This window comes from Rhincodon typus, chromosome 10, assembly GCF_021869965.1.
Source record: "Rhincodon typus isolate 14 chromosome 10, sRhiTyp1.1, whole genome shotgun sequence".
Taxonomy (NCBI): Eukaryota; Metazoa; Chordata; class Chondrichthyes; order Orectolobiformes; family Rhincodontidae; genus Rhincodon; species Rhincodon typus.
Genome location: NC_063341.1, coordinates 15,945,164 through 15,970,227, shown reverse-complemented (window position 1 = coordinate 15,970,227; position 25,064 = coordinate 15,945,164). Strand labels below are relative to the sequence as shown.

Below are 25,064 nucleotides of genomic sequence, written 5' to 3'. Positions count from 1 at the left end.
TTATGCCCAGTTGTTGGTGTGTTCTAATGAATTTTGATACAAAAGTGTATCAGCTTTGAATTTCCTGCTAATGTTTTGTGTAAATATGGATGAATTTTACACTGAACGGTGATAATGTACACTTCTTTTTTTATTATGTTGCTTTAACATGCGTTCATACCACCATCTCCTGCTCACTTGCATAACCCCATGTGAAGTTCCTGAATTTATTTGAATAATGCAATAAGCTAGATTATATTGAAAGATTTAGGCGCAGCACTGCTGTTAGACACCCAGTATAAGTAACTGAGATTTCTGGAATGTTACAATTAATTTCTTTATTTTTAGAGGTAGGTTTCAGTGGGGCCTGTACAATTTAGTCACGTTTGCTGAAAACACTAGACTGGGAGAAAAGGTGGAGTCTGAAAAGATACCTTAGGACAAGCAAAATTAGTTGAACAGAAGGGTAAGTGGAACAAAGGTGCATGAAATTTTACACTGATCAGTGCACAGGGCTGAATTATCAGGTTAAACAGGGGTGGGAATTTGGAAATGCTAAGTTGTCGGACTAAAGAAAGCACTCTGAACTTTTCTACTCGTGTGCTGTATTCATAAGATTCAAAATCTGACGTATTTTTGATCAAACGACTGCAAAACAAAGATTTGTGTGATTTGAGTGAAATGATTCCTTTTGCTCTCACCCTTAAATTTCAAAGGAATTCAAGTCATTTTGCGTAATCAAAGGATTAAATTTCCTTATTCTAAAAATAGAGCTATGAGATCTTTGGAGTGCCATCTACAGGCTTTGGAGTTAATGTGTTAAGTGAATTTTTCAGTGTGCTGCATGCACTGAATTTACTGTACAAGAATGCACCTGCTGCAATGTCTGCTTTACTGAGGTTTTCAGTTTTCCTGTATTGGGCTGCTTAGAGTTCTTTTTATGTATATTTTTATATATCCAGAAGTGTTCTTATACCCAACTGAGCTGCTTTTTTCCTGTCACTAAATCACCTATGGTTCAGGTCTATTCTCTGAATCTATCAATGATTAATCACCAGGTTTGTATGTTTCAACAAACTTGGAAGCATTTTAAACAATAATACAATGCCTAAATGTTTTGATAGGATTATGAAGGAGAATGAAAGAACATGGAGAGTTTTGGCAGGATAGAAGATGCTTTGCTTATTTTTCCTCTTCATTCTGTTAGAAATGCATGCATTTATCCTTTTGCCTTTCTCATTTTTTCTGGCTGATTCTACTGGCCTTACCAAGTTGTTAAATAGAATACCATCACTGGAATTACTCAGTCCGTAATTTTTAATATAAAAATAAATTTAGTGGTAAATGTTTTCCCTTTTTTTGTTCTGTTTGGAATTCAAGTTTAGCTTTACTATTTTATCACAACATATTTACTATGATTTTGGCGAGGTTGGTGTCAAAATGCAGGGTAATGAAGTGGAGATGGAATAGTGTGCTGTCATTTGATTATCTGTATATTGAAAATGCATTGTTTGTATTACATAGCAAACGATAACCTGGAAATATCTTAGTGGTACACATATATGGTGAGGTTAAAGCAAGCATAGTAATTGCTCGAGATAACAAGGTGTAGAGCTGGATGAACACAGCAGGCCAAGCAGCATCAGAGGAGCAGGAAGGCTGACGTTTCGGGCCTAGACTGTTCTACAGAAAAATTTTTCTTAAATTTTTCTATAACTTCTTTTCATCAAGTCCTTTTTAATTGAGTCACGGAAGCTATTTAGCCTGTTTAGAGCCAACCTATCTCCTCACTCCTCTGCTTTATCAGTAACCTGTCAAATTAACTCCTCCTCAACTCGTTCAGTGGATTGTATTGCAATTATATGAATAGTTACCCAGGACAGTTGATAATGAGAAACCTAACCTAACTCTGGGTAAGTATTAAACTGACTCCTCAACTTAACCCACATGGTGGCTCAGTGGTTAGCACTGCTGCCTCTCAGAACCAGGGACCCAGGTTCTATTCCGCCCTCGGGCAACTGTCTGTGTGGGTTTCCTCTGGGTGCTCCGGATTCCTCCCACGATCCAAAGATGTGCAGGGTATATGGATTTGCCATGCTAAATTACCCATAGTGTCCAGGGATGTTTAGGTTAGGTGGGTTAGACATGGGAAATGTAGGGGAATGGGTCTGAGTGGGATGCACTTTGGAGGGGCGGTGTGGACTTGTTGGGCCGAATGGCCTGTTTCCACACTGTAGGGACTCTGTGAATCTCCAACTGCATCTCCCCCAGACTCCTTAGATCCCCTATCTTCACTAGACCCTGACCTGACACCCTCTAAACCTTACCTATTCATGTACCTGTCCAAATGCCTTTTAAATGTTGTAACTGTACCTGCATCTGCCAGCTCATTGGGCAGTTCACTCCACATGCGAACCACACATTATGTGAAAATTTTGCCCCTCAGGTCCCTTTTAAATCTTTCTCCTCTCGCCTTAAAAAATGCCCACTAGTTTTGAACTCCCTTAACTAGGGTAAAGACCTTTGCTATTAACCCTATCTGTGCCCCTCACGATTTTAGAATCCCCTATAATATCATCCCTCAACCTCCTATGCTCCAGTGAAAAATGTCCCAGCTGATCCAGCCTCTGCTTATAACTGAAACCCTCTAGTCCCAGCAACATCCTTAAATCTTTTCTGAACCCTCCTAAGTCTGAACATCCGTCCTCCAATAAGGAGACCAAAAGAGTACACAATACTACAGAGTGTGGCCTCACTAAGGCCCTGTAACAATTGCAGCAAGGTATCCCTGCTCCTGCACTCGAATTCTTTTGCTATGAAGATCAACATAACGCCTGCCTTCTTCACTACTTGCTGTGCCTGTATCATACTTTCAGTAACTAATGTACAAAGATGCCCAGGTCTCATTGCACCTCTCCCTTTCCCAATCCATTGTTATTCAGGTAATAATCTGCCTTGTTGTTTTTCTTAACAAAGTGGATAACTTTACGATAAATCCCATTATATTTAACCTTTATTTATGCATTTGCCCACTCACTCAACTTATCTAAATCAAACTGAAACATCGCTGCATCCTGTTCATGGTTCACCTTCCTATCCAGCTTTGTGTCATCTGCAAACTTGAAGATATCACATTTAGTTTCTTCTAAAACATTTTTAATATATGTTGTGAATATCTGGGGTCCTAGCACTTGGCGGGTCTCACTAATGTCCTTCAGGCAAGGAAATCTGCTGTCCTCATCTGGGCTGGCCTACATGTATGTACCTGGCACCTCAACATTTCTCGTACCTTACATACTTACCTCTTCACAGGAACTGTCAAAGTCTCTGGCTATGTTGCTTGACATCTAAATCACAGAATACACCAACTTCTGTCATGAAAAAGGGGCATGGTTTGCCTTCCCCTGATTATCTTGCACTGTGATGGACTCGTTAGACTTAAGGTATGCTCTACAGTTCTGCAGGAGTCATGATCAGAATTTCTGACTTGAAACGTAGAGCACTCAATCGAAAGAAGTAGGAGTAGAGCAGCAACCTGACGGCGATTGCCCCTCCTCAGAATATTTAGACCAGTGTCTGGGGTTCCAGCTGCTTTGGGAATGTCGGAAATACCAGAGAATTGGCAGCATTGAGTCAGATTCAGGTTTGGTTCATAATTATGAAACATTTAGGTCAGTTGACTTTCTCTTGACCTACTGCAACTGAGTAACTACAGCATTGGAAAACATACAGAAATTGCGGATGTTAAATCAAGCACAGAATTGTGAATGCTGGAGATCTGAAATAGAAAAGGAAAAGTCGAGCTGACATTCTGGGTGCAACCTGAAGTGGCCCTTTTACAACTCAAATACAAACCAAGCATGGAAATTTAGAGCAGAATAGAAATCAGAAAAGTTAGGTTAAACTTGAATTGACCCTTGTCCCATTTGCTTTTGAAGTTCAGTGAGAGTTTCTTGTGTCCAAATTATTTGTAGACACACTGGATATAATGTGAAAAGGTTTAAAAGGATGTTAAAACCTCCCAATGCTTGAATCTAACAGGAAAGGATGAACAGGCTGGAGCATTTATTTTAGTTTGAAAAAGAAACAAGGTTTATGGGAGACCTGATGAGAATTTTTTATGATAATAAGGGAGTTTGAACACGTACAGGAGGCAGATGGTAATACAGTGGTAAAGGCACAGAACTTGTAATCCAGATGCCCAGGGTAATCTTTTGGGACATCGGTCCAAGTTCTATCGTGGAAGCTGGTAGCATTTAAATTCTATTAATAATTCACGATTTGAAAGCTCGTCTCTATAATGGTAGCTATAAAATTGCACCAGTGGGATATTGAAAAGTAGAGTGATGAATATGAGAGTCTGTAATAAATGGCATAAAAAATTCAGAACAGGTATAGTGGCTCAGTAGTTACAACTGTTGTCTCATAGTGCCCGTCAACTGGTTCGATCCCAGTCTTGGGTGACGATCTGTGTGGAGTTAGCATGTTCTCACCTTGTCTGTGTGGGTTTCCACTGGGTGCTCCGGTTACCTCCCACAGTCCAAAGAAGTGCAGATTAGGTCGATTGGCCATGCTAAATTGCCCAAATTGCTAAATTAACGTCTGGGGATGTGTAGGCTATATGGATAAGATATGGTAGACGGGGTAGTTCTGGGTGGGATGCTCTTGGGAGGGTTGGTGCAGACTCTATGGGCCAAATGGCCTCTTTCTGCACTGTAGGGATTCTATGATTCTATGATAGTTGTAATTAGAATAAATGCTTTTAATGTGAAGCTGGAAAAGCACTTAAGAAAAGAGCACTTTTCAGGAAGAGCGTTCCAAAGACTCGCAGCCCTCAGGAGAATTTTGCCTCATCAATTGTTTAAGGGGTGTCCCCCTTTATTTAAACAATGGTCCAAGTTCTAGATTTTCTCATTGGAGGAAACGTCCACATTCACCCTGTCAAGAGCCCTCAGGATCTTTTATGTTTTAATCACCCCTCACCCATCTAAACTCCAGCAAATACAACCTAGCCAGTCCAATCTTTCTCCATAAGACAATCCAAGTATTAGTCTGGAAAACCTTGTCCGAACTTCTTGCAGTGCATCTACGTCTTTAAATGAGGTGAACAATACAGTACACACTAATCCATATGCCGTCACACCAGTATTTTGTATGACTGATGCATAACCTCCTTACTTTAATGAAATAATAGGAAGAACTGCAGATACTGATGATCAGAAAGAAAAATAAATAAAGCCAGAGTAACTGGGTAGATCTGGCAGCATCTGCGGAGAGAAGAGCAGAGTTAATGTTTGGAGTCAAGTAACTCTTCATCAGAACTGAAAGCAACTGGGAAACGGTGGCATTTATGCTGATGATGAGCGGGGTTGGTGATAGTAAGCAGGAGAGAAGTAACTGCTGAATGGGCGCTAACAGGAAGCATGGATAGTTGAAAATGGGTTGGCTGTTGTGGGAGCAACCCGTACAGAACAAGACCTAAATTGTTAAACTTAATGCCGAGTGCTGACAGCAGTAACTTAGCTGGAAGCTGTGGTATTGTTCATCCAGCTTGTGTTGAGCTCCGCCGGAGGTCTGAGACAGAAATGTTGGCATGGCAACATGATGGTTTGTTGAAGTGGCGGGCATCTGGAAGCTGGGGGTCATTTTTATGGTTAGAACTCTTACTTCAGTATTCAGTCTCACCTACAATAAATGATAACATTTTATTAGCTTTTCTAATTACTTGCTTACCTGCGTATTAGCCGTTTTGAGATTTATGTGGGAGGACACCCACATGGGTCGGCACAATGGCTCATTAGTTAGCACTGTTGCCTCAAGGCACCAGGGACCCGGGTTCGATTCTGCTCTCAGTCAACTGTCAGTGTGGAGTTTGCACATGCACTTGTTTCCTCCCACAGTCCAAAGATGTGCAGCTTAGGTGGATTGGCCATGCTAAATTGCCCATAGGGTTACAGGGATAGGGTAGGGCATTAGGTCTGGGTAAGATGCTGTTTGCACGGTTGTGGACTGGATGGGCCAAATGGCCTGCTGCCACCCTGTAGGGTTTCTGTAATTTTATATGATTAAAGATCCTCTGCATCTTCGAACTCTGCAATCTCTCACCATTTAGATATTTTTTCTTTTCTACTCCTGTCAAATTTGACAATTTCACATTTTGCCATGTTATTATCCATTTGCCACATCTTTGCCCACCCACTTAACCTATTTATATCTTTTTGGAGCCGCCTTATGTCCTCTTCACAACTTATTAGGACCGGATAGGTTGGACAGGTTGGATTTGTTTCCAAGCATTTGGAGTTTAGAAACATGAGGGGTAACTTGAATCTTAAACTTAGTCACAAAAGTAATCTTTTATATTAGGCAGGACACAAAAATGAGAAATGCTGACATTGTACCAGTGATCATCAAGTATATTAATTTATCGTAAGTTCCAGCTCTGTTGGGATTTTTTTAGTCTTTTCCATTCTTGCACTGTTAAAATACTGATAAATTTTGATTTAACTGGATTTATTTTTTAAATATTGATCTTTCGCTCTGTGCTCCTGTGGTCATATTGTCCTCCCAGCATCCTCTGCTCCAATCTATCCAATCTCTCTTTATAACTAAAGCTCTGCAACCCAGGCAAAGTCATCCTTTTAATGTGCTCACGTATGTTCATGTACTTATGCTCATGAGTCTCATATTTTTCCCTGCAGGACTTGTAGTGATTGTTCTTTTGTTTTGTTAATTCATTTAGGATCATATTTGTATTTTTACTGCTGCTGATCCAGAATGTATTCATCCTCATGCTCAGAATTCAAAAAAAGTCTTCCAATTGTCCCCTGTTTAAGGACTTTTTAACATTCCAATTAATTTAAGTTCTCTCATTTCTTTGTTAGCTGCTTAAAAATGCATTATTGGCTCTTAGCCTCCACTTTTTCTGAACCTTGTGCTGAAGCTGAGTTTGATTATTGGATAGCTAATATTTTTCATTGATATTGTGATTTCTATTGCCATTATCTTACTTGGATCACTTTTTAATATGAGCAGATGATGATCATCTTTGTGGCGTCATTGATAACTTAGGTTGAGATGCAATTATAAATTGAGTCTACCAACTGGAATCATGAATCATAGTATTTTCAATTTCTTTTAAAGGTGATAAATTTGCCTTAAATTAGTGTTTGATAGTTGAGCAAGGATAATTGTGGGCTGTGTGAGAAGACTTCAATTATGCACTTTCCTAGTCAAACTGATTTTAGTTCTACCACATATTGTTAAGATAAAAAAAAGTAAATGGTTGTGAGCCATTGAGATCCAATATAAAATTAACATCAGCAATTTCACTGCTCTGAAACAAAATATTAAACAAATTCCACTGCTTATCATACATAAAAGCAATATAAATTATAATTGGTGTCTTAATTTGATTGTAAATAGCTAGTTGTACAGTAGATATTGATCATTAGACATTTTCTCATGTCCCTGAGATATTCTTGTAAATATATAATGTCAGTTTGTTTCTATGTCTGTCTAGTTTCTAAAAGCAACATAATTCTTGTGCTTAAGGTGAGTAAAATTGACTAAAGCTAGGTAATTGACTGTTGTGTTTAAAGGTGTGAACAGGTGGTTTTTTTTTTTGTGACCTTGAAAATCTCTGAACTACTTGCGTGTAGATTGCTGTTCTTTTTTTCCCCGGACTTAACCTTGGTCTTCAACTATTTAATTGTTTTCGGACTGTTGTATTGAACTCATTTCATTTGAGTCTGGTTTTCTTCTGAGGTTACCCTCTCAGAAGTAGATGCATCTAATCTCCTTGCGCTCACTATGATTAGCACTACCTCATCATACAGACGCTCCTACAATGATTATGAATGTCCTTAATTGCTGAGCAATTTTATGCACTTATTAATGTATTTCTTTATCCAGCAGCTGTATATGCCAGCTTTGTGTTTCTAATGAATTGCTTTAAGTTAAAGATCTGTTCAAAGAAGTGTTGCCTAAATTCTAGCATGCTTTTGCATTTAAGCTGGTAGTATACAACATTCTGAAAGGTAATGAAGTTCAGTTTAATTCTCAATTGTGCATAATCATAACATTTTTTATCAAGGTTGCAGATACCAGTTTTGTACGAAATTGCATGCTGTACCATTGTATTCCATGTGTACTTGAGTGTTGCACTGCTGATTGTATTGCTTCCATCCCTCAGAATTTTTCCAAGAACATATTTGCAATTTTACAATCAGTAAAAGCTCGGGAAGAAGGACGAGCACCAGAACAGAGACCCCCACAAAATGTAATACAACCGGTAAGAACAAACACAAATTATCTTTTGCTGTTTTAAAAATATGACAGATCATTATAATGATATTTGAAAGAGGGGCCAAATCAAATTATTTAGTCCCAAATCCAAATTGGACAGGTCTTCCAAGTAGTTAGCTCAGGAATTTGAAATGTTAAAACAGCGGTTGATAGAAAGTAAAAGATAAATAGTTTTGGTGAATAAGCATGGGAACTGAATTAATTAAATTATTAATTTCATGTAGAAAACTTGCGAACGATACAGATAATGATTCGTGCATGCAAAAAAATCTTAACTGTACTGTAGCTCTCTGATCTATTGTTCGTCATGGAAGATAGCTATTAAGTTTAAGAAAAGAACTGCAATTTGGACTTAATACCCAAGTAATACAATTCCCATGGTCGTACATTTATTGAGTGAGTCTTTGCTCAGCTCTTTGTTGTTAAATGTATTCCTCTTCCAAATTTTTTCCCCTACAAATTTTGTATTTCATTTCAAAGGCATAATTTTGTAATGGTTGCTTGATAATAAGTGTAATTTTGTGTGTTGCAGGATCCAGCATTGCGAAATAAACAGCCTATTCCAGCAGCATACAACAGATATGATCAGGAAAGATTTGCGAAGAAGGAAGGTAAATAAGCAATGTTATGAAATATATAAACTCCCTCCCTGTTCCAAATCGTCTAAAAAAGGAAAAATTTAGAGACTTTCTTGATTTCTACTAAAAAGTATTTGTTCCTTCAGTTAAATAGATTGGCAGTCACCAGGTGATGGTCAAATAAATACCATTTATGTGGCTGTATAAAATCCAAATCTGAGAAGTAAAAATCAAAATTAAAATCATTTTAAAATATCAATTTGCAACCCAAGTGTGTGGGTGTTCAATAGTTTATTTATGCTTAGGCCAGTAATGTACTTACCTCTCATTGTGGAAAAGTTATAGGAATCTTAAATGCTGCCTGATATATCAGATGCAAGTTAATTTGCATCCTTAATTTTATTTGATGTGTAGGTTGAAGGATGAATCAATGTTAGTCTTTTTGATACGTCAGTACTTAATGAAATGTACAAAAAGGTTTAATGAATCTGTCAAAAACTCGTGACAAGATTAAAGGCAAGCAGGTTGACTCCACAGAAAATTATTTTGTTTTAATGCCGTCTAACAAATAAGATAAAATCACTTTCACATTTTGTGATGTTATATCTGATTTTCCCTTGTCCCAATGGGAGTCCCTGTTTGGCTTGTGGAATTATTTGTTGCTGAAAGATGTGTAAACTAGCATGTTCACTAATTGCCACAGAAGAAATCTTGCATCAATATTTTAGCACCAGTCTTCAGAATTTAGACATGTTAGTGATTATCCCGAGTGTAGAATAATTACGTAGAAACACTGTTGATTATGGCGGATTAATTCTGCCTATTTAAGAAAGTTCAAACAGTTTAGTCTCTCCTATTTTCAGGAGTAACTATTTGATTGCAGTGTCTTTCAATACAGTATGCCCTTTCTACACTTATTATGTTTAACACCTCTCTGTTGAGTTATAGGGGAAGGGGTTTTCAGTGACGTGTTATCAGTTAGGTGACAAATGAAGAGTAAGTTCAAGTGCTATATAAATTAGCTATAGAATTATGTAGAAATTAGCATCAACATATGATCAGAAAGACTTTATGCGTAAAATAATTTATAAAGTTTTCCGTTGGTGAAATCATTTGACTGTGATTGACATAGTAGGAAAAATGAGGAGAGATGAAAGGTAGCAAATGATCCAATTTTAATAGAAAGCTGCAAGAACCGAGAAATAAAAATGGAAAGAACTGCGAATGCTGTAAATCAGGAACAAACACAAAGCTGTTGGAAATGCCCAGCAGACCTGGCAGCATCTGTGAAGGAAGAAACAGAGTTAACGTTTCTGGTCCGGTGACCCTCCCTCTGAACAGAGAAATGCTTGGTAACACATGCACCAATTTTTGAAAGTACAAAGCTGGTCAATAAAACATATGGGATCTTGGGCTTTTTAAATAAAACTTCAAAAACCAGGAGATTATGTTAAACTTGTAATCTACAAAAACAAAATAATGGCGTTTCTGGAAATGTGAATTAAAAAATACCAAATGCTGAAGTACTGAACAGGACCTAGTGTCTTTATGGACTTTTACTCCTAAGATCCTTGAAGTGTGAAGTGTGGAAGGGATGGCAATTATCAGGGATCCAGATGCCATATTGGATTAATCCTAAATTTCAAATCCGTTCTCCTCTATTTGGGAACTGGGCACTTGTTTGTATTATGGCAATGTAAGTTTTGCATAATGCTTTTAAGGCTGTTGAGAAAGGAAAGCAGAACTAAACATTTGTACATCATTATGATTGAATGCCATATTGCATTCTATGATTTAGATCCTTATTATTCAAATTTGAAAATACCTATTTAAAGGCAGTCTTTTTTCAAGGATGAAAAAATGACTTTGCCAAAAGATTTTGATTCAAAGCAAGGTTTCTCATGGTGTAAGCATTCATGTTCTTTGAAGGTCTGCAGGCTATTTCAATGGAAAGTTTGAAAAATTGCATTTGCTGGGATATCATTTATATTTTAAACTTAGAAAATCATGTCAAAGGCTTGTTGAAATGACAATACGGTGTAAATTTTTGGCGTAAAAATATTTTCTGCTATTGAGCAGCTTGCTTGAAAAGCACAGTTGGGAAATTCACTCTTAAAATATTCAGCATCCAAATTATTTAATTAAAATGGAATAGAGAACTCTGGGCGATGTATTACGGCTGTAGAATGTTTGAGTTAGTGGACACGTGTGATGCACAGTGATCATATTTGCAAAGGTTGGCTGCCTGAGGACTTTAGGCTCAGAATTGATGAGCTGGAGTCTGAACTGTAGACACTGTGACACATCAGGGAGGGAGCAAGTCAGCTGGACACTGTTTCAGGAGTCAGTTATTCCGCTTCGATTAATTATATCAAATGTGCTCTGTGGTTAGGGCAGGAGGATACAACTGTAAGTGAGGCAGTTATTGAGATCCAGAATTTAGCCTTGGAGTTGACTCAATGAGTGCCATTGTCCAATTGTTATTGGGTTCTTGCTCCTGGTGTGGATGAGGGCACACACTGCAGGGAGGATACGTGAACTGACCACAGCACTGTGGTTCAGAGTGTCAATCAAGTAGGGGTAAGCAAAAGAAACATTGTATCAGTGGAAGACAGCATAGATGGGGGAATATTACAATTCTGTACAGCAAAGACAAAGAGTCCCAAAGGCTATGTTGTCTAGCTGTTTCCAAGACTCGTCATTGTTTGTGAGCTGGAAAGAAATTGGAGTGGAAGGGGAAGAATCCAATTGTCCTGGTTCACATAGGTATCAATGACATAGGTAGGACTAGGAACGAGGTTCTACTGAGGGATTACAAGGAGCACAGGGCTATGAATTAAAAAAAACAGAACCACAAAGGTGGTAATCACAGGATTATCTGAGCTATGTGAAAACTGACTCAGGATAAATAAGTTTGGAGAGGTAAATGGATGGCTGAAAGATTGGTGTGGAAGAAATAGGTTCCGATTCATGGAATACTGGCATCAGTAAGAGAGAACTATTCTAGTGGGATGTTTTCATATCAGCCATGCTGGGACCAGTGTCCTGCAAATCATATAACTAAGGTTGTAGATAGGGATTTAAATTAATTAGTTGTGGAGGGGAGCAGGATTCAATTGAAAGGAAGTTTAAACATTCAAGAACACACAAGAACAGAGGAGCAAGGTAGTGAAGAGATGAATGATAGTGTGACAGGAAAGGACAGAAAATATAAGCAGAGAAGCGCAATGCAAATTAGTCTAAGTAACAATGGTTAAAAAATCAAAGCTTATGGCTCTTTTTCTGAATGCATTGTAACAAGGTATAAATAAATATGACTTTATAGTTATTACAAAGATGTGGTTTCAGGGTGACCAGCAGTGCGGAGTCAATAGTCAAGGCTAACTGATGTTCTGGAAGACTGGTTAAAAAGGGAAAGGAAGTGGGGTAGACAGTTAAGAAGGGAAGGTATCAGTGTGGTAACAAGTAGTGATATGCAACAGATTGTAATGTGGAATCCATTTGGGTGGAAATAGGAATAGCAAGGAAAAAAAAGTCACAGGTGGGATTATCTACCTGCCCTTAGAGTCTCAATGTAGGACAATGGGGCATGTAAGCAGGGAACAATAATTGTCATGGGTGATTTTATTCTGAATATTGACTAAACAAGTCAGATGGACAAGGAAGACAAATTAATAGAATACATCAGGGATTGTTTCTTATAGTACGTTGTAGAATTTACCTGGGAACAGGCTATTTTAGATTGAGTAATGTGATAGGATTAAAGAGAAATTTTGGTTAAGGATGTTCTAGGAGGTAGTGACTACAACATAATAGAATTTCAAATTTATTTTGGCAATCATCTTAGATCTTGAACCAATAAACTCAACTTTAATTTGGGCAATTGCAGAATTATGAAAAGAAACTGTCTTGAATAGGCTGCTTAAGTAGATTTAAGGGATGGTTAGTAGATGAGCAGTGGCAGACTTTTAAGCAGATACTTCACAAAGTCTTGGCAAAAATTTTTTCTGATCAAAAAGAGGGACATGATGATGAAGATGAACCATCTATAGTTACCAAAGGTGGCCAAGGAGAGTGTTCAATGAAAATCTTAAGATATATAAATTGGCAAAAAGTGAGTGAAAGGCCAGAGGATTTTAGAGCTTTTAGGATCTAGCTTTTAGATGACTAAAAAGCTAATAAAAAGGCAGAAAATTGATTATAAAAATAAATTGGAAAGAAATAATAAAAACAAAACAGCAAGAGCTCTATTGGTATATAAAAAGAAAGAGTAGCTGAAATGAATGTGACCCTTGGAGGATATTCAAAAAGGGAGGGAAAGAAAGCAGAAAACAAAATTACAGGCAAGTTGGTCTAACATTTGCTCTTGTGAAAATTCTGGAATCCACTATTAAGGAAGAAAGAGCAAGACATTTAACACAATCGAACAGTCACACAGTTTTGTGAAAGAGAAATCGTGTTTGTCAAATTTATTAGAGTTCTTTGAGAATATAACAAGCAGAGATGATAAAGGGCAACCGATAGATGTCTATTTGGAATTCTAGAAGGCATTTGATGGGGTGCCACACAAATGGTTATTGCACAAGTTAGGAGCTTATAGGATTGGGGTAATGTATTTGCATGGATTGAGGATTGGTTAATGTAAGGAAGACAAAGAGTCAGGATTAATGGGTCTTTTTCAGTTTGAAAAGTAATTAGTGAGTGCCAAGTGCCGTGGTTATTTGCCTTCGATATTAATGACTTGGAGGAAGGGGCAAAGTCTGATGTATTCAGATTTGCCGATAAACAGAGCAATAGGTGTGAGGGCAGGTTGAGATGAGGGCACGTGGAATCTGCAAAGGATATTGATAGGTCCAGTGAGTGGGCAAAACCTTGGTAGGTGAAGTTTAATGTTGGAAAGTATGATGTCATGCACTTTGGGAAGAAGAATCAAAAGGCAGACTACTACTAAAATATTGAGAGAATCCAAAAAAGTGCAGCATAGAGATCTGTGTGTTCTTCTGCATGAAACACAACTTTAGCATGTATGTGCAGTAAGTATTCAAGAAAGCAAATGGGCTTTCATCTTTGTTGCTAGAGGGTTAGCATTCTAAAATATGGAAGTCTTACAGAGCATTGGGTGTACAGAGTGTTGATGAGGCTGTACTTGAAATACTGTGCACTGTTTGAGACTAGGCATTTAAGAAAGGATGTGCTGGCATTGGAGATAGTTCATAAGAGATTCACTAGTTTGATTCCTGGGGTGAAGCAGTTGAGTAATCTATGACAGTAAACAGGTAATGGGAAGAACAAGGGGTGTACTTCGTAAAACATAAAAGATTCTGAGGAGGCTCGATAGGGTAGATGGTGGGGGGATTCACAAACTAAGAGTCAGAGTTAAAGAGAAGGGGGATGCTCTTAAAACTGAGGCACAAAGGAATTTCTTCTCTCAGAAAGTAGTGAATGCCTGAATACACCACGCCAGAAAGTTGTGGAGATGAGATCATAAAATATTTAGATTGATTTTTGAAATATCTAGGAGTTGAGGGCTATGAAGAGCTGGCATGAAAGAAGAGTTGAGGCCGGAGCAAATTGGCTGTGATCTTGTTGAATGGTGGGCAGGCTTGGGAGGCCCCAATGTCCTACTCCCTGTTTCTTGCGTTCTTATACCTGTGCAGTCAAATGTTTGTGGATGAGTATGCTGCTTCTTTTTAAAAAAAAAAAATGCGATAATTACTGAGGCTACTTATTCAGTTAGAGGGGCACTAATTTCAGTAAGTATTTGGCCTTGACTATTAATAATGTTGCAGTATGTAATTAGTCTTCAAAGGAGATAAAAATTGTAACTAACTTCTCATTTGACCTTTATGGACTGAAATTGTCTTTGGTATAGCAGTGCCAACCAGGCATTTGCAAACTAACATCCAATTTTACATGGTAACAGATTTTTGTTAAAGAACAGTCGACCTGTTCATTCATTATTGCTACTTTGCTAAAGCATTAATACTTTGCCACTGACCTGCCTTCTCTCGGGCTGCTGCCTTAGGTTCAGCCAGGACTTATTTGCATCTTTGGCAAATTCTCCTCTTTGTTGTCACATTCCTGTATGGCCTTGTCACCTCTTAAACTTTTAAATATATGTATACTTCTCCTGACTTAATTTCCCACTCCTTCCCTGTCCATCACAAAAACTGACTTATTCCTCCTAGTTTAGATGTAGGGAGGGTCTGGAATGAGGGACATAGTCTCAAAATAAAGGGTGGACCATTTAGGACTGAAGTGAGGAAAAATTTCTTCACTCAAAATCTCATGAACCTGTGGAATTCTCTCCCACAGAAGGCTGTGGAAACCAAGATATATTCAAGAAAAAGATAAATGTTTAGATTTTGAAGGCATCAAAAAGTGTGGAAAGTGAGAATATGGCATTGAGATAGAGGATCAACTGCCATCATATTGAATGGCAGAGCATGCTCGAAGAGCCAGTGGTCTACCCATCATCTACTTTCTATGTTTCCTGTGTAACAACTGACATTCTTTGTGTATGTCTCATCTCAGTTCCCACAGAAATAAATCTTCATGCTTTTGTTACCTTTAGATTGGATTATTCTGTTGCACTCCTATTTTGCCTAGCACCTAGCGCCCTTTAAAAGCTAGAGTTCAGTGCAAAACTCTGCTGCCCACATCCTAACATTGACCAGTTCCTGTACATCCTTCAACTCTGGCTGAACTATATTAGCATTTGGTACAGCTATACCTTGATTTTAGAATTATTTTCATTGTCATATTCCTCTATGGCCTTGTCATCTCTAAAAATTTTAAAATCTCTGCACTCCTCCAATTCAGACCTCTTGCATGCCTGTTTCTTGTTACTTTATGGTTTGCTGTCTTGTTCTCTATTATCTTAGTCTAGTCCTAATTTTTAAATTTTCTCTCTCAACTTTTTCGTCTTTCTAATCTTAATACAGCATCTTTGACCAAGCTTTTTGTCACCTTCTGTCTACTTGTGTATCACATTTTAAGTTAATTTTGGGAATCAATTTGGAGTGTTTTACTAAATTTAAAGGCTGTATGCAAATGCAATTACTTTTGTTGTAGTAAGAGGTAAATGCGATGAAAAGAAAGCCATATGACATCACAAATTTAAATGTGCTTTTTCACTTCCAGATACTACTTTGTCTACGGTGACTGAATCTTGATAACATTAAGATTACAATAATTATTGCACGCTTGTAATTAAATTTTGTCTTTTTAATTGCCTTAAGACCTCATTCAGTTTAATTATTAGTGTGTTACATTTGCTGTTGACCGTGACTTGGTGGTAGTTCATTCACTGAGCCACATATAGTCATGGACCTGAGCACCACTCTTGAGCACATATTCTAGAGGGGCACTTCAGTGCAGTCAGTACTGTTTTGACAGCATATTGCACTGAAGTTTCACTTTTGGCTGAAATATTATTAAACAGGACATTAGACCATTCCATTTTGTTATTCAGCAATGAATGGGGTGGTGACAGGGGTTTGAGTAGAGAAAAGGTGGGGAAAAAAGTGGAAACCTCCAGGTGTTTGCTAATATTTATTTTGCAACTGGCGCTATATTTATATAAAAAAAACTGGCTCTTTATCCCATTGCTGAGACCTTGCTACATAAGTTGGCTACTGAAACCTTGAATAAGTTTCTTTTAAATTGACTACATCGATTGTCACGTTCTTTTGGAAAGTGCCGAAATCATTAAAAGTGAATATTAAATGCATGGTCATTCATAATGAATAATATGACCAAAGTCATCCCTAGTGGTTTAATATTTTTATTAAAATGCTTTCAATATCCAAAATACTGTTTTGGTATATTTGCAATCTGATTGTTTCAACAGATCATAGAAGCTGGATATAAGCAAGTAGAATGATTTAATGTAGATATTGACCCGGATTTGTGTTAGATTGAAGGTAAGGTTGTCAGCAGTCACTGGGATCACCGTGTAAATTGGGAAACTATTTCTGAAGCGCGCACAAGTGCACTTTAACATCTAGAAGTTCTATGACCAGATTTACCCTACTCCTTCTCAGGCTGGACTATAACAGAATCACATCACCAGGCTGGATGTGAAGTTGCAGTGCAAGTAATTGGCCACTAATTACTCAAAATAAATGAGAAAATGTTACTGCTGGTGTATTCAAGAAAATTTTAATGGTGTGATCATTGATCATTGTTGCCGAAGAAAATTTTATTTCCTGAGGGTCTGTTCTCATTTGATCAGAAGTTAATTCCTGTGGGAGATTTTTTAATAAAACTTCTCTCTGTTTTTCCTATCTCGATTCCAGCTTTCCCAATCTTTATATTGCTAATTACAAATGTTTTCAATCTTATTTTTGCACTCTACTTTCTTGGGTTTAAAATCTGTGCCTGAGAGGACCATTTATTCTGGGCATGAAAAGGCTTTGGGCCATGTGAGTGTTATGAATGATGAGCACTGTCCCTTTCCCATTTTGGTGCTATTGTATTTTATATTGCATGTTCAGTTATGAGATTAACTCATTTTTTGAGCCTTTTGAGATATTTACTGTCTGAATATGTTCAGTACAATGCCATAAAAATCAAAAGGACTTGAAAATCTTGAGGATTTTTAATACTGCAGTTGAACAACAGCCATTCAATTCAGCAGGGTGTAGGCTTTTATTCCAATGTACCCTGAGCTGTTGGGTTTACTCTGCATATCTATAAACCTGGACATTTCTAACAATGGAGTATACTTAATGTTCTTTATGAGGACAGAGTCCACGACAAAAAATACTGCAAAAATCTTATCTGCATATGCACACAATCACAAATGAACCCTTTTATGTGTACTTGTCCAAAGATCAGACCAGAACAGGTGGTCAGTCTCCATTTTTAGTCGTTGGTTAATCAGCTTCTTCCCTGAATTAGCTAAATTTATCCTGTGCTGCAAGCTGTTTTTCAGTTCTTTTCATACAAAGAAGCTATGTATCCAAAGTCTTGATGCTACCCACTCTCCAGCAACTGATCAGTTTGACAACTGGCACACGTCACAAGTGTGTCATGCCTTCCACATTGGTCTGATTGATTAACTTATTAAGACTTGCTTGTGTCTTCTTAGAAAGACGCTTATCTCTTGTTTTAATGAGCTGTGACCTCAGCCTACCTTGCACTTGCTATTTGCTACTTATATGGCATCCAATCAACTATGATATTTATGAAACTTAATTCCATGACAATCAAAGTTCCAGCTTTCTCCCCAGTTATTGTGACAGTTTAGTCCATTACTGCTGAGTTACAGTGCTTCAATCTAAACACACATACATGTTCCTTCTGCCAAACTGAAACACTTTAAAAACCAATGACCTTTCTAAGCATTAGGTTATTACCAAGTCTCTCATGTTTTCTCCTTATCTCAGTCATTTAACTTTATTTTTAGAACCCAGCGAATTTTACGTAATATTGACAAAGAACGGGGTTACGAATAAGTTAAACATCCATTCTTGGGATCAAACATTGTGGCCCCATTTTGTTTTTAAAAGCCAGTCCTAGTTTACACATTTTAAATTTTTAAAAAAATAAAACTGACAAATCGAATAGATTTGGCATATTGCTATTGACTGTCATGTAAAATGCTAAAACACAACCTGACCCCAGATAATGTTGTTACTACTCTGAACTGGCATTATAAATTTCACAAATAATTATCCACAGGCCTAATGTTACTTGTTATATTAAGTATGCCGCGTTTTCTGTGATCCAAGAATTCACTTTATAATCCAATATTGAGTTAATTGATCCTATAATATGACGAATGGTAATAGGCATCTTCAAGGGCCTGTTTGCTACTTTTATTTTGTACATGTTGGCTTATGCAATTTTGAAAGGAGTGAGATACATTTCATTGAGACAGGAGACGTGGTTAGAAAGCAGTTCATTTTGTAAGGAATGGAGCTGAATGCTATATAGATTTCTAATAAATCTGCCATCTAACATAAAGACAGTAGGAAAATACATCTCTGCCATTCTTCCACGTGAGCTAATTTTAAAGTTAGCAGTCCCATAAGCTAACTGCAATTGTGCTTTTGATAATGAGCAGAATGAGTTTGCTCAACTAATTTTGAACAACTGTATCTGACTCATTGACACTTGCGTAGTCGAAGCCTTTCCTCCCCCCACTGCATTGGATAATTCACCCATATTGGTTAGAAACAAAATAAATCATTGAATCCCTCCAGTGCAGAAAGAGGCCATTTGGCCCATCACACATGCACTGACCCTTTGAACAGCATCCAATCCAAACCCTCCCCCTCCCCCTCCCCCAATGATTACCTATGACTACCTGAACTGTATTAAACCAAAGTTAATAGGTATTAGTGAGTAATTCTTTTGCTAGTAGGGTCCACCTCTAATCTTCTCTCGCCTCACTTTCCCATTACTAATTTGTTAATGTGTTAAATCTCTATTGTTGATACATCTCTGATTGCTGGCTGCACTTGATGTAAAAAACACACATTGATAAACATTTTGCTAGAGTGCTGGTAAACCCAGAAAGTTCCAACTAATTGTTGTCAGAAAGTGATAAAGAATTGCTCTTACTGCAATACTACCCACCTTCACTAAGCAGCATACTTGACATTGGAACATTTTACTACCTTTAAAAGTGCTACATGATTCAAGTTGTTGTTAATTCACCATTGTGAAGGATTGAATCTGTGCCTTCCTAGTTAATCTGTTACAACCTGAAGGTCTTGTGACCTACTGCATTAGTGCCATGTGGAAAGAATAACATAGTTGTCAGATTACATTTTGTGCATATGATGGCACTGAATGTTATAGATTGGAATAGCTGTAGATTGAATTCTGTCCAGTTCCAGATTTTCAATGCAAGTCAGGAAGAGGTAACTTGAGCTTTCTCACCTAGTTACTTACAGCTGAATTGTCACAAATATTCTTTGCAAGAAAAATTGAATACATCATTCTAATCCAGGTGTGCATGTTTCAATTTGAACAGCACAACAGAAGTTCTGCTGTAGAGTGCTAAACAGTATATGTAGGTGGTTACAGTATTCTGTCTGTACAGTTTGGTTAATAAGGCAGATTTTTATCACAGGCTTTCCAAATGGGTGAATCAATTAGTAGTTTCGCTGGAGTTTCATACCATAATATATTTTCTTGGTGCTGCTGATCTTCAGAACTAAGATGAAGTTGTCTTTATCGACTCTTTTTATTTGTCTGAAGAGTTGCTCTTGTAAGTTTGGAATTTTTTCCTTGTTTTGTGCAACTTATTTGGCCTTTATTTGTGATTAGTGGATTTAAAAAATAGGCTACTTTAGAGAATGTTTAGGGGCATTTGTGCAATTCAACTTACATTAATGCTTTTTGGCCTTTTTTATTTACTGTTCTAGCATGGCAAAATGTAATTACATCATACGTAAGCATGGATGATCCACCAAACTGGAAAATTTCCAGCTGTAATGGTGAAATCTCATGGCAAAGTCAGCTTTACAAATAACAATGTTCCAGATTCATTTCCACTCTATCTGAGTTTGTTGAGCTCCAATGAAAAGAATGATTAGTACAGTGATGTAATTCACCTCAGCACTAATTCAGGCTAAGAAGAGGCATCTCAGTAAGAAATTATACTTTTGGCTGCTGTTCAAGATCCTTAGTAAAATGTGTTCCCTTTAAATACATGTTGCTTGCACGTGATTGAGGATGAGTTCTGGTGAAATCAGACCTCCTGATGTGAGGTTCAGTTGGGATAGATGTGCAGTGATGTACTGTAAACTATTTTTACTGTTTGTACTGCCAGTATTCTCTTTGCCATGTTGTTCCCCTTCATGCATTCCTCCCTGATTATAACAATGTTGTACCCATTTACATAGTATCTTGATTTGCGTTGGTTTCCGTTAAAGCTGTATGTGATGATGAGCTGTTAAACATTCTGTACATTTTATACATAAAATTGATTGTTCTTTTATTTTTTCAGAAACTGAAGGTTTCAAGATTGATACAATGGGCACCTACCATGGTATGACACTCAAATCTGTGACGGTAAGTGATGTTTCCTCGTCTAATGGATTGAAAATCAGCAGAAATTTAACATTTAAATACAAAACATGCAAAAGGTTTGTTGTGCTCAGTTTGCATAGTTTGGAAGAAGACAAATAGCAAATTGATGCCTTAAGAATTCATTCAGTGGATGTTGGTGTATCCAGCAAGACTAGCCTGTGAGGACACTTAAGTAGTAATCACATTGTTGTGGGGGCTGAAGTCACATAGGCTAGTTTAGGTAAGGATTTTTGAACCAAGTATGATTTTTTTAACAATTTGAGTCTGGTCGTTTAATTTAGTCATGATGGAAAGTAGTTTTTTTCCCCCCAGATTTTACTTTTGTTAACTGAATTCAAATTCTCCAGCTGGCATGATGGAATTTGAATTCATGTCTTTGAAATTTTTAGTCCAAGCCCCTATACTACTACCGTTTCAGTGATGTAACCATTAAGTCATCATACTCTTTTAAAGAACTATATTGTTCCTTTTTAAGCATAATGTAAGCAGTTGAAATAAAATCCTTGGGATTGATTTGAGCCTTTTCCTGAAAGGCTAATCTACCTTCAATCCAAAATCAGTCTAAATTACAATTCGTTGTGGCAAATTCTGCTATAATTCCCAACAGTCCATTTTAAGAAATGTATATTTAATTGGGTAATCGCCTCTTTTACTGTTATCTCTCACTACTCTGAAGAAGCTAAATTAGGTTGCTACAGGATGGCATTACCCTCCTGAGGCTACAGATTACTTATGGGAAGCAGAAGGTGTCTGTCCTTGAGCAGGGGTTATTGTGAAGGAAAACAAAAGATAAATTGGGCAAAAGAGCAGTACAATATTGTGCTATCATTTGGTTTAATCTTCGAACCTGCAGATTCAGTGGCGCACCATAATTTTTATTATTAAGTGACAGCAGCATGAAAACTGGCTTAAATACATAAGATGTGCAATAGACCATTAATTTTAATGGAGCCGGAGCCATGATAATTACTTTCTAACTGTTGTTAGTGACGGTAAAGTTGCCAAGAAAATATTCAGTCGCGTAATTAATAGTGTAAGTCACTTGCTTCTTATTTCCCCTCTTGTGCTGATCACACTATTCAAACTGAATAAGGTCAGTAATAACTAGGTACATAGACATAAGAAATATGTAACAGTTTGTAGCAGTGGAATGCAGTTGGAAGGTGTCTTAATTTTGAGTTTTATTGATTACTTAGTGGAACTGTTGTGCGATTAAGGCGGTGCCAATGTAATCACTAATATTATGCTGAATAAATGGGTAATTGCCTTTTCATTTGATAGTGTATTTTAAAGGTACTGTACGCAATCTCTCTGTACTCTGAACTAAATGCATTGTTTAATATTTTTTCTGTGAAATATTAGGGATATGAAAGTTTTTCATTACCCTTTCAATGCACTTAAAGTAAATGTTCCCAACAAATGAAAACTTCACACTTGTCAATGTTTGCTGCTTCTGTCTTTACTGAAATGTTTTTGTTCTCTCTACTTTAGAGAGCAGGACAGGCTGCTTAATTGTGATCATGCTGGAGCTATTGTATAATCTCCAAAGCAGCATTGTTTTTCTGTCTCATGTTATTTCACATGCGATTTGTCAATTGACTTGTGTGGACTATAATGGCATTTTGAACTTCAAATCAAATGTGTTTCATGTGTCACAAACAAAAAATTCCTGGAGAAACTGAGTTAATGTTTCAAGTCCAGTGACCCTCCTTTACTCTTTTTACTTGTCAGTTGTTCTAAAAGGCATCCTGTAGAAGGTAACCAGACTTTTCAATTCGGGGAACTGGTCGACAATTATGTTGTTTCTTCTTTGTTTTAAAACTGTACAAATGTTTTACCAATTACTTGGCTACTGTCTATGAACAAAGGAGTCTTCTGTCACTCACACCAGAATTAAATTCTTGGGAGTATGGATTAAACTAAAGAAGCTTCCTATGGCATAACCTTTCGGTAATCCTGAGTTTCTTTGTTCAGACTCAGCCATTTGTTCACCTGGGAAAGGGTCCTAAGTCATTTTTACCTGAACCAGTAAAATGATATGGATAATTTTTCTTGAAATGCAAAGCTGACCATTTTGGGGGTTGACATTCTCCAGTTATGGACTAATGAATCATGTTTATTAAAATGGGCCACGCGACGAATCAGACTATCGGGCAGTAAGTTTAGCATTAATTTGGGAACAGGTCTTCAGAACAATTTTGAATGAACTCTTTTGAAGGGAGTGAGCATAAAATCAGAGATTTGTTCAGGAAACTTGATTTTGAGATCACACTTGATTTGGTACACTTAGATTTTCAAAAAGTATTTTGACAAGTTTCACCTTGAATATCAATGACTACAGTAATGGCTTATGAGTAATTCATCTAAAGTTACAATGAAGGATAGCTATTTATGGAAGTTTGTCCAGTTGATAAATTATGAGCAAGGTCCTCGAGAGTTCATCTTGGGTCATTATGACTTTTAACAAGGAATAATGAAGAGACAGACTGTCTAGGTTTGCATCTGCAAACTTTAAAATTGTCCCCTGCACACCAAGATCTAGATCATTAGTTTGGATCAGGCAGTTGTCCTCAAGTGGGTGCTAGAGTTAAAAGGGAAGGAAACCAAACACCAGAAATTTGAGCATCGATGAAATTAATGGTTTATTTGAAAATGGGAAATCTTTAGATGATCTAATTGATAGCTTCAAGATTATGAAAGTAATTGAAAAAATTGACCCAAGAAAATCAATTCAAAAATTATCTCTGTAAATAGTTTGACGTAATGAGATCTTTAAATATAGGTTGGCACAGGTTATAAACATTAAACATTTAATAGTAAGTAAAGAAACTGCTGAGTTTTATAACCAAGGAGCTGTGGAATTAAAGAATAAATTACAAAGAAAGAACACTGACATAGAAAAATTCAATCGCTTATATTCAACAGATGCAATCACCCTCCGAGCTACCTTGGTTTTCTGGTTTATCTTTCTGAGGAAAGAGACAAGTCAAGCCTGTCCTTTTCTGTCTTACATGTGGTCCCATTCACATGGTTCATCCTTAATGTTCCCAGGGCAATAAATATACAGCCTTACTAGTACTATCCAAATCCTAAGTACAGTAGGAAAAATTAAACCTGTTGGTTGTGTTTACAAGTGAGGAATGTCGTAAGTTAAACAGTAAAATTGCATTTGCTGAAAAGAGAAATTTGGTTTAATTTTCATGAAGTCTTTATGGACTCAGACTTGCACTTTTTTCTGAAAATTTCTTTATTGTAGTTAGGCGAGGATTAATTTCTAGGGAATGTATGTTAAGGTAAAAGTGTTCTGTGTTGTTTGATTTTTCACGTCTTATTTTTGTTTGCTCGTGGGATATGTGCATTGCTGGCTGGTCAGCATTTATTGTCCATCCCTAGTTCCCCTTGAGAAGGTGGTGGTGAGCTGCCTTCTTAAACCGCTACAGTTCATGTGCTGTAGGTAGACCCCATTCTTAGGGAGGGAATTCCAGCAGCAGTGAAGGAATGGTGATATATTTCCAAGTCAGCATGGTGAATGGTTTGGAGGAGAACTTGCACATGGTGGTTTTCCTGTATAACTGCTCCCTGTGACCTTCTGGATAGAAGTGTTTGTGGGTTTGGATCTAAGGATCTTGGGTGAATTTATGCAGTGTGCCTTGTAGATAGGTATACATTACTGCTGCTGAGGTGGAGGGAGTGAATGCTTGTGGATGTCATGCCAATCAAGTGTGCTGCTTTGTCCTGGATGGTGTCAAGCTGCTTGAGTGTTGTTGGAGCTGCACTCATCCAAGCAAGAGGGGATTATTCTATTGCACACTTAACTTGTTCCTTGTACATGGTGGACAGGCTTCAGGGAAACAGAAGGTGAGTTACTTGCCACGTATTCCTAGCCTCTAATCTGCTTTTGTTGCCATTGTATTTATATGGCTAGTCCAATTGAGTTTCTAGTTAATGGTAATCTCTAGGATGTGAATAGTGGGCGATTCAGTGATGGTATCATCATTGAATGTCAAGGGGCAGTGGTTAGATTGTCTTGTATTAGAGATGGTCATAGCCTTGCATTCACTATTGCTAAGTTTGAGGGTGACAAAAACATTTAGGAAGACAAGTGATGAGGATGATGCAAAGAGTCTGCGGGGGATATAGACAAGTTATGAGAGG

At 37.4% G+C, this 25,064-nt stretch overlaps 1 protein-coding gene across 1 annotated transcript in view; it reads left to right on the top strand.

Annotated features, from left to right (window-relative positions):
- cdc73 (cell division cycle 73, Paf1/RNA polymerase II complex component, homolog (S. cerevisiae)) overlaps positions 1-25,064 on the top strand; it is a 169,630-nt gene that overhangs the window by 53,946 nt on the left and 90,620 nt on the right. The window contains exons 8-10 of the mRNA XM_048602051.1: positions 8,171-8,269; positions 8,816-8,894; positions 20,827-20,891. Coding sequence (XP_048458008.1) covers positions 8,171-8,269; positions 8,816-8,894; positions 20,827-20,891 — 243 coding nt within the window. The remainder of the gene's footprint in view (positions 1-8,170; positions 8,270-8,815; positions 8,895-20,826; positions 20,892-25,064) is intronic.